Here is a 14,186-nt window from a genome sequence, read left to right on the forward strand (position 1 = left end):
AATATGAGAAACATAAAAAAATTGATAAGTTAACTGAATTTCAAACAAAAGAGTCTTGTAAAAATCAGTAAAATTTATTGAAATCTTTAATGTTATTTATGTTGATGTAGGAATTTTTTAATTTTTTTATTATGAATTTTTAAAAAAATATTAGAACAGGGCCTCCAAATTGTTTGAGACGGTCTTGATTATTCGAGGAGTTTTTTACTGGGGAGCATTGATACATAGTGAAGAGTATTCATTTTTGTGAGAGATACATTATTTATGGGTTCTCTCACTTATAAATGTTCAAATCACCATATTTCAATCTAATGTGAGATTATTTCTTCACTTACTCACACATGCATTATTATTTTAACACACATAAATTTTGAAAATCCATTTTTAATGATGGTCTAGAGATTTAAATGTTTTGATTTTTTTCATAGGAGATTATTTTTTTTTATAGCATAATCAAACAAACTCTAAAACTTTATTTATAAGTTAAGAGAGAAAGAGAGTGATAAATTTTCACTTTTTTACAAAGTATATATACATATTTTTAACAAATTTTATAAAGTATGTTAGAGAAGTTGGAATGAAAATACATATGAATAATATTTTAATAAAAAATTTATTAAGAGAATTAGTAAGAATTTATGAGTATCTCAATTGGTGTTTGCTAATTGAACTAAATGGATGTTTGTTGGTTAGAGGTTATAATTGACAACAATATTTATTTATATATTTTTATAATATAAACAAGTTGTTAATATTTATAATTTTATTTAAAAGTAGTAAAAATTTAAAAATCGACTCAAAATCCTCTAGAGCTCATTTCTTTAAATCCCTATTTTAAAATAATAAAATTATAAGCAAGTTAAAAAATTATAACCTATTTTTAATTTTTGAAGCTCTTTTATCTTTTTTTATTCTTTTTTATTTCTTAATAAATGTTGACTCAACCGATATGAAATTGATAACTCATGATTGTTTGTAGATATAAAAGCCGTATTTCTATAAATATTTGTCATCACTCGAAATCTAACTTGTCTACATTTTTAAAACAAAAAAAAAAACATTCTTTCTATCTAAACTCTTGAAAAAAAATTAAAATATTAGTCATTTTTAAAAATCTAAAAAAATTTAAAAAATATTTAAAAAGCTTAGTTACAAATTCCATATTTGAAATAAATGGAAAGAATAATAAATATAGTTCATGTCCAAACATTAATAATACTACTAATATATTTATTAACATATATTTTTAATAATTAATAATAACTTGTATTCTAAGATACAAGTTAAGAAAATAAATACAAAATATTTACTTTAACATGTATGAATCTCATCAATAAAAGACAATAATGTCTTAAAAAAAGCAATCTTTAAAACAACCTTTAAATTATACATGACTCATCATATAACCACAACCCTAAAAAGAAGGGGAAATACATTGTATTTCATTTCCCACGCGACCACTGTGTTGTTTGTTGTTGTGACCTGTTTATACTTCACAACACAACTAATTCCTACTACAACTGATTCTTACTATAAAGAAAGATCACATCTTTGCAAACAGACAGAGAAAAAACTTTGGTGGGTTCTTCTTCAATTTCAAGGTATACATACCCTTCCCTTAAAGATCAAAACTTGAACACGTTAACTCAACTGGGTCACTTGGTTTTTTTGTGATTAGTGATATAACAATAACAACTGACTTGTTTGTTTAGAAAAATGGATGTGGGTCAGATGCGGAGACAATGGATGGACTACATCAAAAACATGTTCATGGAGGTTTGTTAGATTAGACCACCAAACATACACTTTTTTGTTTTTGTTTTTGTTTTTGTTGTTAGATGTTATTTAGAATGTTTTGTTTTTTATTTTTGATTTTGTGTTTCTTTTTTTCCTCTTTTGTTTATGGTGAATAAAAGGGATTCTTAGATGGTCAGTTTCTGCAACTTCAACAGCTGCAAGATGAGAATAACCCTGAGTTTGTTTTTGAAGTTGTTTCTCTTTTCTTTGATGATTCTGAGAGGATTCTCAAAGATCTGTCCTTTGCTCTGTGAGTTCTTCCTTTTTTTTTTCTTTTTCATGTTGGTTTTTAGAGATATGATGAATTTGGACAAGTGTATGATCTTTGATTTTCATTGGATTTTACATGTGTAGGGAGCAGCAAAGTGTTGACTTCAGAAAAGTTGATGCTCATGTGCATCAGTTTAAGGGTAGCAGTGCAAGGTATATAGTTTTATTCAAGATGGTCAGAAAATGTACAAACTTGTAGAATATGAGTAAATAGGAGGACTTTCTTTTTTGCCTATTTGGCCTCTACCTGCAATCCGATTAAATATCATCTGAATCTAGCACTGACACCTCTGAAAAAAGTCATGTCGGTGTCCGTGTCCGTGTCTGTGTCATGTTCGTGTATGTGTCTGTGCCCTATAGGTGCTACTGTATATTTTAGTTTGCTAAAGATAAATTTGTATGTTTGTTTAACAGCATAGGTGCACAAGGGGTGAAAAATGCCTGCATTGCTTTCCGCAACTTCTGTGAGGAACAAAACATAGATGCGTAAGTTTTTAATCTTCATACTATAATTGTTTCATAATTTTGACTTCTAAAGTGCAAAAGTTTGAAGGACAAAGTTTCATAATTTTTTTACTAATTTCGTGGTCTGATCATGTATAATTTCTTATTCTTGCAGTTGCCGCAGATGTTTACAGCAAGTGAAACAAGAGTACTTTGTTGTTAAGAATAAGCTTGAAACATTGTTGAGGGTAAGTAACTATATAACGAAATTCATCTCTAGAACATTATATTATAATTTAGGGTTAATAGTAATTCACCCCCTGTAATGTTAGCGAATTTTGCTTTTCCCCCCTCCCTACCTTTTGGCAACGGTTTTTTCAAAAAAACCGTTGTCAAAACCTGCCTTTGGCAACGGTAGGGGATAAACCGAAACACACTCATATTACAGGGGGATAAACTACTATTAACCCTATAATCAGAGTTATTAATCCCGGCCGCTATCCCGGCGCTCCATAGCGGAGCAGCACCTTGCCGCGCGATATGAAGGGTGCGGAGCAGGAGATGAGAAAGCGGCCGCTTCAGCCGCTATACCGGGTCCCGAGTCGTGGAAAATTCCCGGGCGGAGCGGCTCCGGTTCTTTTTTACCTTTTTTTTTACAATTTTCTGGGCAAAATTAACAAAACACCCCTGTGCAAGAGAGAGGTTGAAGAAGAAGTGAAATCTGATTCGTAGAGAGAGTGAGAGTGAGTGAGAGAGAGAGGTTGAAGAAGAAGTGAATTAGGGTTTCCCAAGATATGATTCATAGACTGAGAATGAGAGAGAGACGCAAAGCGAGAGAGAGGTTGAAGAAGAAGTGAATTAGGGTTGATTGGTTGAAGAAGTGAGATCTGTGCCGCCGTGGAGTTAGAGATAATTAGGTTAACATACTGTATATGTTTTTGACGAGTAGTGGTAGTGTACTAACTAAGTATCAATCTTAATTAAGCATTATTCTTTGTTTCACATTATATTTTATAAATATTTTATGAGTGGTTTATAGATTATTATATAATTATTAGTATACAAAAATTTATCCCGCTATCCGGGATGCCGCTATTCCCACTATTCCCATTCCCGGAGGTTGGCCGCTCCGCTCCGCTATCCGGGATTAACAACTCTGCCTATAATTTACATCACATTTCTAGATTTGCAATTTATGTTTCTCTGTTTGAATGTTAATTGCAGCTCGAGCAGCAGATAGTCGCAGCTGGCGGCTCGATCCCTATAATGGAACTGAGTTTTTAAAGTGAGTGATATGTAAAAATGCTTGTATTATGATCCTTTTGTCTTTTGAGGATCATCTATTTCTCTTATGTCTCTTGTGAATGTATGAATTTTTATGTGGATAGAAGTTTTCATCCAATGTACCTTGTTCTTCACAAGAAAACACTTTCATAATCTGTAATATTTTTCATGCTTTAATGAAGGTAATGGCACCAATATAAGATAGATTAGCTTTCTACTCGACTTCCATCTTAATCTCGAGTTCTTTACCGAGTTCTGATAATCCAAAGTTCAACTTAGTCAAAGATTGTTTAAGTCAGAATTCAAACTCAGTTTTTCCAACCGTTAAGGTAGACTTTCACCGATAGTAGACTAGTTGAAATCATTTTGACGACTCTATCGTTATCGTTACATGGCAACATCTTATAGGTCATTAGTTGGCAATCCTTGTGGTTGAAAACTAAAGTTGTATAAGGTAATGGAGATGTAAAGTCACTTTATTATGGAATAAGAAACTAATTAAGGACGGCTAATGATAATTTAAAATTGATTTGCAAGATAAGAAGAATCTTGAGGAGATATGATTCTTTAGAAAACAAATCTTGATGTGGTGGCATTGTCCCTTTGTGTAGCAACAAATCACATAGGAAGAAGTAAATGCTGAAATTATAGAATTATTTTATTTCCCTTTTGTGTAGCAACAAATATGTTCATTTTTTATTTTAATTTTGTTTTTTATAATGTTCTTATCATAGGATGCCTTTCAGCCAGATAAGACATGTCTGCCCCACAGTAGTAGTGTCATCTCACCAAACATCATGCTGTGAATGATTTGTTGTTTTCTGTTGATGTACACACTTAGTATGTGTTTGGATTGGAACAGCTTCATAATTAACTTTTGTCATGTGGATAACTCCATTTTCTCTTCTGTTCTTTGAAGCTTCCTACTTTAGCTGATTGGTTTGAATCACCTAGACTCTTTACATATGTTTCTTGATAAGTCTTGGCATCAATATGACTTAAAATTCTCACTAGTTTTCCATTTTTAATGTCCACCGCTATTTTTCCGTCAGTAGATTCAATCCCTTCTGCAAATAGTTTCACAGATTTCGACTCAAATTTTACATCTAGAATACGTGAATGACTGTTTACTAGAACAACAGCACCCAGAATTTCCCCCAAGAATGTGTCCTGTAAAAGATATAAACATCATACACAAATCAAAACAATATGGAAATTTCAATATCTAAGCGAGAGAGTTTGTCGTATTAGAACGAAACGATGAAACTTGAGTTGGTTTGGTTGATCCAGGCACAGGCAACGTGTAAAATTCAATATCGAAGTTATGGAGTGTTGTGAACATTTACCATATGTTGATATCTATTGTGGGATTTCTCTAAACAGAGTAGCCTTGTAAGCAGACGCTTGGAAAACACTGCCTCGGGTGTTTTTTGTGTCCTTATAAACAAGTTTAAAGTACTTGAAAAAGAATTTGCTTTGCGCTGGATACCGAGTGGAATGAGTGTGATGTTAAATTCTGATTCAAACACTGTCTTCGCTGCTATAGGATCCAGGAACATATTGAATTCTGCATACTCGTTGGAAGGAACAGAAAAGAGATTCCCTTTGTCATTAACACTCTCGCTGATATGTCCTCCCACTACATAAACTTCCTGAAACATTTTGGACCTGTTATGCCTAATTACAACAAGTTATAACCATCTTATATTCTTAACTAACAAAATGCAATTTTCAATTGATGGCGACTTTACCTGAATTCTGGAGCTTATGTTTTTAACTGATAAAACTTTTGCCAAATTAGTCAAAGGTCCATTAGTTAATACTGTAATCTTAGACCCTGGTTCTAATGTTTGCAATATCGACTCCCAAATTTCCATAGCTAGTGGTTGTCTGAGTTCAGGATGTTCGGTATCTCTAGGAGCTCCAAACTTCATGAAGTTTTCTGCCGTGTACCTGACTCACATGTCCAAATTATATTGCGCGAGTTACAATAATTTCCAATATTGTTCACATGGTGATACTATATAATTCATCTTGTCACAGTTTATGGATAACATATAGTACCATTATTTCTTTGATAGTAATGTTAGGTTTCATTCCCCACAAAACTATAATGGTATCAATAATGTCCTAATGTTGATCAGACTTTTAAGGCAAGAAACTAAAGTAACTTCTGTACTAGAAAGCACCAACCTTCTAGGGCTACGAGGTAAATCGCGAGCTAGTCCAAATAGAGTGTCAGAATCAAGAAGCCCACCATTTCCATGAGGTATAGCTTTAACATACTTGCAACCTCCAACAGATGGAAATTCTGGGTTTGATTGGTTCGTAGCGAAAAATTCACCGATACCGACTTTGATATCGTCGCGACCCATCATGTGCAGTAAGTCGTAGATTACATCTATTGTTGCTGCATTTGCCCACCCTGTTGGGCTTACAATGATTGCCTAAAACACCAAATGTGTCATGTTAGTTTATTTGTTAATTGTTCAGACGATGCAAATAAGCATGAATATCGAAATACCTTAAGGTTGATGAGTTCAACAGGAACTTTAAGGAGATAAAATAGAGCGAGAAAATCTCCTGCACTCATGTCCATGTCAAACACAACAGGTTTCCCTAGTAGTTTGTTTTGGAAATCTGGCTTATAAGTTATTTCTTCATAGTAAGGAAACTGTGAAGTGAAATTGAACCTCCCAGTCTGCTGTGGCTGATTTAGAATCTACGAAAGAAACCAGAAAGCAAAATTCACGCACTAACATCATGATATCGGTTTTAAGACCCCGAGAAAAAGTAGAGCATAAATAACTCATTGATTGATCTTGAAGAAGTTTGAATATAATATAAAAAAAAATAGACATACATTTAAGAAGCTTATGAAGAATTCTTTGTCAAGTAAGCTCTTTTTATCTTTGTTAGGCTTTGCTTTTGTGGCAACAAGCACGTTCACCGAGTCTTGACCGTCCACCTCCTTTGTGTAACCATCCTATACAATGTGAAATAACCGAATAGCAGTGAGACGTTAGTCGATGTGTGCGTAATATTTTTTTTACAGTAAGAGTGTATACCTGACATCTCCCTGTACCATTCTTAACGAAGCAAAATGGATCTGTTAGTTCTTGTTGAATGTGACCACTATGGACAGAACCTTTCTTGAGATTGAATTTAGGAACCTTGAGGCCGTCGAATAATGGATTGGAGCCATCTGATACACCATAAGGTTTGTTGGAAGTAATTACAGTTATATTCATATACTCCATTTCAGCAAATTCATTTTCTCCTTTGTTTCTGTTAGAGTTCCTCATGATTGAAGTGGCTACACCAACTGCGAAAGAGTCCCACATAAAATAACTCGTATAAAAATTATTGTCTAACCAAATATCGCGTATCATTTTCAAGGACTTGAAACAGTATTGTGCTTCGTACGTGTCTTGACTCTTTTCAAATTCGTCGAAGAATTGTTCATTGACGGGGATTGTGTTTGTTGCATCAAGAGGAACAAGAGTAATAGGAATGCCAGAATGAATCACCTGCATGTTACTTCTCAGTCAATAACCAAAACTATATATACATTTATCAACACATTCTAAAATTGAATTTTATCGATCGTAGTATGAGATAGTCTTGTTAACCTGATATGCTGCAAAAGGGTCTACAAACATGTTGAACTCTGCATAAGGGTTAGCTTTATAATTTGTGAACAAATTGCCAATGTCACCACACTGGCTTGGTAAGCAAGAAAAGGAAGACTTTTTCGGGCAACAACGGGCGGGATTTTTTGATCTGACACTGCCGCCCATGATGTAAATATGTTCCACATTCTTCTTTAGGTGTGGACTGTTTTCGAGAAAAATGGCTATATTTGTATGTGCTCCAATCACAATCAGAGTTATAGGACCTGCAGATACTTTGTCAATCAGCACTTTCTGAGCAGTCGGTTGTTGCAGCGGCCTATATCTCCTTTTTCCTTGTGGAAGAAAAGCTTTACGAATGCCGAAGTTAGTATCGATATCCAAGTGACCGCCAAATCCAACAGGTATAGCCTGTCTGTATCTGCAATTTCCTGCTGTTGTCATTCCCTGATTCATTAAAACACCATTGAACATATTAATCATGAACACCAACATAAGCACTTATTTTAAACACATTTTCGCATTCTGCATAATCCAAACAAATATACCTGTTCTATAATTGGAAGATATCCACCAACATTCGGAAGTATGGTACCATTAGGAAGTATTCCACCTTCACCTCCGACTCCAACTGCTATATCGTCTCTTCCCATCATGTAAAGTATGTCATAAACTTGATTCACAGAATGACCAGCATTAGTCCAAGCATTTGCATTCAAAGTCACTCCCTGCAGATGAACATAATTAACCATGCTCGAAAATTCAATCCTTCAATAATAAGACATAAAAAAGAAGAAAAGAGAGTGAATAAACTAACCTCTAGATGAAACTCTGATGAATTGAGCTTCAAAAGATATAGTAGAGCAAATAAATCATCAGTATCAACATCTGTATCCAAAAGAATCCTATGTGGCTTTCCTTCAACAATATTCACACAAGCTCCTGATAAAATGATCAACACAAAAGCTACCCAAAACATCATTGAAAACATTCTTTGATGATCAAAAACATGAAAAAGCATGCAAACAAGACAGTTAATAATCTTCATGTGCAAAAGGCACGTAAATAAGGTAGTTCATAATTTCATATTATAATTTTTATTTTTATTTCTAATTTCTTGAGTTCTTTGAGAAGTAAAAGGGAATTAATTAAAATCTTGACCATAAGAAAAAGAATTTATTAAGTAATTAAATTGAAGAATGATGTGTTGTGATTTGAATGGCTAAGAAGATTCAAATATTTTGTACTCAATAGGTTGCCTATTGTATAAAAGTTTATTTATGTACTTGTGGTACACATTGAAAGAAATATATTTGGAAAATAGAGAGTCCTAATTTTCTGGAACTTCTGAAAGAGATTTATTGATTTCGTATGGCTTAGGCAAAATTAAAAGTAAAATAAATACAATCGTTATGGTTTGGAGATACTTTCAAACTGGCAAACAAACCGTCATTTTCAAATTATAAATATTATAGTATATGCTTGCAAAAATTCTAAACAATCAAATAAACACTTTTGAGAATTAAAATGTTATAAATTGTAACGTATATGACATCTTAAATAGAATTTTAAAATGTTATAAATTGCAGCGTAAATGACATCTTAAATAAAATTTTAAAATGTTATAAATTACAACGTATATGACATCTTAAATAAAATTTTAAAATATTATAAATTGCAACGTATATGACATCTTAAATAGAATTTTGAGTGAAGACTCATTTTGGTCCCTAATAAATATTACACGAGTCAAATTAGTCCCTCACAAAAAAATTGACCCAACTTAATCTCTTACAAAATTTAACCGGATCATATTAGTCCTTTTGCTAATATTTTTCTCAAATCGGTTTCTACTTCTAAACTGGTTCTTTTCATACTTTTAAACCGTGACTGAATTGACACGTTGGATTTTTTTTTATTTTTTATTTTATAAATACTAAATTAATTTTTATTTTTAATTTTATTTTTAAACATTTATTAATGAATAATATCAGAAAAGGCAAAATTATTTCTTATAAAGTAATTTTTAAATAAATAATTTTCATGATTTCTACTAATATTAACAAAATTTTATACATAATTTTTTACCTTTGAGGTCTCAAATCTAAGTCCCTTCAAGTTAAATGATTTTCACTTTATAACTAGACAAATCAATTTCTATCGTTAATAAAGTGACTATCATTTACAATTAGAAAAATCAATTTCTACGATTAGTAAAGTGACTATCAATAACAATTAGACAAATCAATTTCTATTGTTAGTAAAGTGACTATCATTTACAATTAGATAAATCAATTCTATTGTTAATAAAGTGATTATCATTTACAACTAGACAAATCAATTTCTACGATTAGTAAAGTGACTATCAATAACAATTAGACAAATCAATTTCTATTGTTAGTAAAGTGACTATCATTTACAAATAGACACATCAATTTCTATTTTATTAAATTGACGGTCATTTAATCTGAAGAGACTTAGGTTCGAGACCATATTGATACAAATTTTGTATTTTTTATTTTAAATTTAGAATTTTTTAATATTAACCACATGAGCATGAGTTCAAAACAATTTTGGCTTTTTTATATTATTAATTTATAATTGTTTAAAAATGAAATTAAAAATTAAAAAATGAAAATAAAATAAAATCCAACGTGGCAATCCAGTCGCGGTTTAAAACTAGAAAAAAACCGGTTTGAAAAAAATATTAACAGAAGGACTTATATGATCCGGTTAAATTTTATAAGGGATTAAATTGGGTCTATTTTATTTTGAAGGACTAATTTGACTCGTGTATTATTTGTGAGGGACCAAAATGGGTCTTCACTCTAGAATTTTAAAATGTTATAAATTGCAACATATATGACATCTTAAATAAAATTTTAAAATATTATAAATTACAACGTATATGACATTTTAAATAAAATTTAAAAATGTTATAAATTGCAACGTATATGACATCTTAAATAGAATTTTAAAATGTTATAAATTGCAACGTATATGACATCTTAAATAGGATCTGTAGGTTTGTAAAAGATCATAAAATTTGAATCATTAGTGGAACATGCAAAATCCTATCAAAAGAAAAAAAAAAGGGTAATTTCATAAGTATATTTTCAGACGTATACATAACAACATGAAAGATCATAATACAAGCTAGAAAAAAAGATCCAACACTTTTTTTTTACCATATTGCTTCAAAAACTCCTTCTTGACTACACATCCTTAATACTCTCGATCATTTTTAGTACGTAAGATCTTATGATCTTACAATCTAACTTTCGATCTTGACTTAGTTTAAATAGTTTTTTTTTTAAAGTAGTGGCTTAATACTTTGGAGTTAGCCACACTATTCTTACATTGGAGTTAGCCACACTATTCTTCCAGTTGTTTCTTTTCTTTCTTCGATTGAATAATACTCCAGATATAATACTAATTCTTTCACGATGACACTCATTTTTTAACTTATTTATTTTTTTATTGATGTCTTTTTTTTTCTTCATTATTTTGAGCTCTTGTCACTTTTTCTCACACATTTCACTATTTTCAATTAAAGAAAGACTACCACACAAACTTAAAATGTTTTTATTGCATGAGTAATGTAAAACTTACATCTTTTGCACACATTCAATATTAAATCACTATATAACTCTAAACAAAGATGGGAGATCATGATTCATTTAATCTTATTAGCTTAAAATATAGCTGTTAAAACAAAGAAAAGACGTAAGACTCAAAGGGGGTAGTAAAAGATAATTATAATAAGGGTAATTAGAAAGACTCATAGTACAAAAACATTTGTCTCTGTGTGTATGTTGGGTAATCTGTATTACAAATTACTTGATAAATGATGATAAATTGAGAGAAAATTAGGGGGTGAATGAGGGAAAAGAGTTTATTGATCATTGGTGTATGTTTCGATTACAATGAAGGTTGGTATTTATAGACACACTAGCCACCTAAATCAAATTTAAAATAAATGTCTAAAAACAGTCTGATATAACCATCCGGTTTTATGATATACCCACTTGAGTATATCCTTAAAATAGATTGTCTAACTAAAACTGATATATCCACCCGATTATTTGATATACCCACCCGAGTATATAAAACTTAATCTCTAAGAAAGTGACATCTCATTTCTATATGCTTACTTCTACCTTGACTCATTGGATGGTTTTCTAGATCTATGGCTGATTAACTGTCTACAAGCAGCTTGATTTTTCCATATTCACCAATGCTCAATTATTCAAGCAACATGTCATGTTGCATAAGAGACTGCAACACACTTTGCTTCACATGAGAAAAAAATAACAATCCCCTGCTTCTTTGAACTCCAAGAAATTGGTGTTGATCCAAGTATGAATAGGTAGCCAATTGTGTTTTTCTTGTCATCTTGATCAGCACCCTAGTCCGAGTCTGAGTAACCACATATCCTTGATCCAATTCTGGTTGTTTGATGATGCATTATCACTCTATAATCTGATGTGTCTTTGATATATCTTAGGATTCTTTTGTTGCAAGTAGATGATATAGTCTTACTTTCTCCACAAATCTATTCACCAATCCAACACAATGACAAATGTCTGGTCTTATGTTGTAGAGATACCTCAAAGATCCAATGATTTTCTTATACAATGTACTATCATTCAATTCTTCTTCAGGTCCCTTCTTCAGCTTGTAAACCCATCTTACATCGATTCTTTTCTTTCCTGAGTTCTTAACCAGCTCCCATGTCTGGTTCTTATCAATGGCCTCAAGTTCCTCAACTATTGTAGCTTTCCAATTTTCATCATGCAGAGCTTGCACGTGATTGACTAGTTCTGTCTCAACCATCATGGCTTCTTCAATTAGTTCATCATTTTCTCTTATTGCTTAATTAGGAAATCTCTCATAGTCATTCAGGTTGACTAATGAAGTCTTGGTTCTGCTTGATCTTCTCACTCCTTAAGTTTGTGTAAGCTCAACTAGTGTAACCTCTTTCTCATCATGCATAGTAATTTTTACGTGGCTTGAAATCTCACCTTCTTGCACTATATTTTCTAGAAGTTTTCACCAAATTCCAACCTTTGATTTCATCAAACTTCATATCACTGTTGATCACTACCTTGTTTTCACAAGGTGAGAACAACTTGTAAGCATCTTTAGAATGATGTCCAACTAGGACCATAACTTGACTTCTATCATCCAACTTTCTCTAAGTTGTTTAGAAACATTTCTAAAGCACAATGAGTCAAATATTTTGAGATGACCAACATTTGGCTTCAATCCTAACCAGGCTTCATAAGGAGTTTTGTTGTTCAACTTCATTGTTGGACATTTGTTGACGATGTTCCCGGCATATGAAGTGGCTTCTCCCCGAAAGTGCTAGGCACCCGCTTTTCTTTAAGCATACTCCTTTCCAAATTCAAGATTCTTTTATTCTTCCTTTCAACAATTCCATTTTACTGAGGTGTGTATGGTGTTATCATTTCATGCTCAATTCCTTCCTTTTCACATAACTAAACAAACTCAGTTGATGTATACTTAATCGAACCATCAGTTCTCAACATCCTGATGGTGTTTTCAGCTTGCTTTTCAACCACCAATTTAAATTTCTTGAAATTTCTGAAAACTTCACTTTTATTTTTCAACAATTAAATCCACAAATGTCTAGTGAACTCATCTGCGAAGTTCAAGAAATAAGTAATTACCTCCTAATGATTTTGCTTTAAATAGACCACACACTTATGAGTGCATAATCTCAAGATTTTGTTGTGACTTCATTGAAAAGTCATGTTTGAATGGCTTCCTATGAAGGATAGAAAAACACTTAGAAAGGGGGGGGGGTTGAATAAGTGTAGTTTCAAAACTCGTAAGATAAAAATAATTTGCACAAGTATTTTTATCCTGGTTCGTTGTTAACTAAACTACTCCAGTCCACCCTATACAAGGTGATTTACCTCAACTGAGGATTTAATCCACTAATCACACGAGATTACAATGGTTTTCCACTTAGACAACTTCTAAGTCTTCTAGAGTCTTCTGATCACAACTTGATCACTCCAGGAACAACTGCTTAGAGACCTTCTAAGACTTCTCTAGAGTATACTGATCACAACCCGATCACTCTAGTCCTTTACAATTTAATGTAAACAAATTCTAAGAGTATTACAATTGCTTCTTAAAAGCGATAATCACAAACTGTGATATTTCTCTTACAGATTTAAGCTTAGACTCACTAAAGTATTACAACAGTAATGTAGTGAGGTTGAAGATGAAGTTTCTGAGCTTTTAGTTGAACAGCGTTTCAGCAAGTTAATATTCACAGAAATTGTTAAGAATTCGGTAACCTTGCTTCTCATCAGAACTTCATTTATATAGGCGTTTGAGAAGATGACCGTTGGGAGCATTTAATGCTTTGCGTATTCCGTACAGCATTGCATTTAATGTTTCACTGTTTTGTCAACTACCTCGAGCCTTGCTTTTGCTGTGACTACTGACATTGCCTTTAATAGCTTCTAACGTTCCTTTTGTCAGTCAGCGTAGTCTGCCATCTAGTACTTGATTCTGATTTGTTCTTTGTAAATACTACGTTGAAAATCATCAGAGTACAAACAGCTTGGTGCAGAGCATCTTCTGATCTTCTGATCTTGATATGCTTCTGAGCGTGATTCCATGACTTCAATGCTTCTGCTTCTGAACTCGAGTTCTTCTGATGCTTCTAATAGACCATGTTCTGATTCTTCTTGACCATCTTCTGATGTCTTGCCAGACCAT

The 14,186-nt window shown here is 32.3% G+C and overlaps 2 protein-coding genes across 2 annotated transcripts; one reads left to right on the forward strand and one right to left on the reverse strand.

Moving 5' to 3' along the window:
* The first annotated feature begins 1,405 nt into the window (after positions 1-1,405).
* LOC131595518 (histidine-containing phosphotransfer protein 1-like) lies at positions 1,406-4,010 on the forward strand. Its single transcript, XM_058867874.1, has 7 exons — positions 1,406-1,601; positions 1,713-1,776; positions 1,917-2,047; positions 2,152-2,220; positions 2,482-2,553; positions 2,687-2,759; positions 3,736-4,010. Exons 2-7 carry the CDS (start codon positions 1,717-1,719, stop codon positions 3,793-3,795), a joined length of 465 nt encoding a protein of 154 aa, XP_058723857.1. The 5' UTR covers positions 1,406-1,601; positions 1,713-1,716; the 3' UTR covers positions 3,796-4,010.
* Positions 4,011-4,307: 297 nt separating this feature from the next.
* LOC131595517 (nucleoside hydrolase 3-like) lies at positions 4,308-8,548 on the reverse strand. The gene is made up of 10 exons (XM_058867873.1): positions 8,245-8,548; positions 7,976-8,155; positions 7,428-7,874; positions 6,864-7,325; positions 6,659-6,781; positions 6,320-6,517; positions 5,989-6,242; positions 5,547-5,748; positions 5,142-5,447; positions 4,308-4,965 (listed from the first exon to the last, which is right to left on the reverse strand). The coding sequence occupies exons 1-10, from the start codon at positions 8,473-8,475 to the stop codon at positions 4,666-4,668; spliced, it is 2,703 nt and encodes a 900-aa protein (XP_058723856.1). The 5' UTR covers positions 8,476-8,548; the 3' UTR covers positions 4,308-4,665.
* Between the last annotated feature and the right edge of the window lie 5,638 nt (positions 8,549-14,186).

This window comes from Vicia villosa, linkage group LG4 (genome assembly GCF_029867415.1).
Source record: "Vicia villosa cultivar HV-30 ecotype Madison, WI linkage group LG4, Vvil1.0, whole genome shotgun sequence".
NCBI classification, from domain to species: domain Eukaryota; kingdom Viridiplantae; phylum Streptophyta; class Magnoliopsida; order Fabales; family Fabaceae; genus Vicia; species Vicia villosa.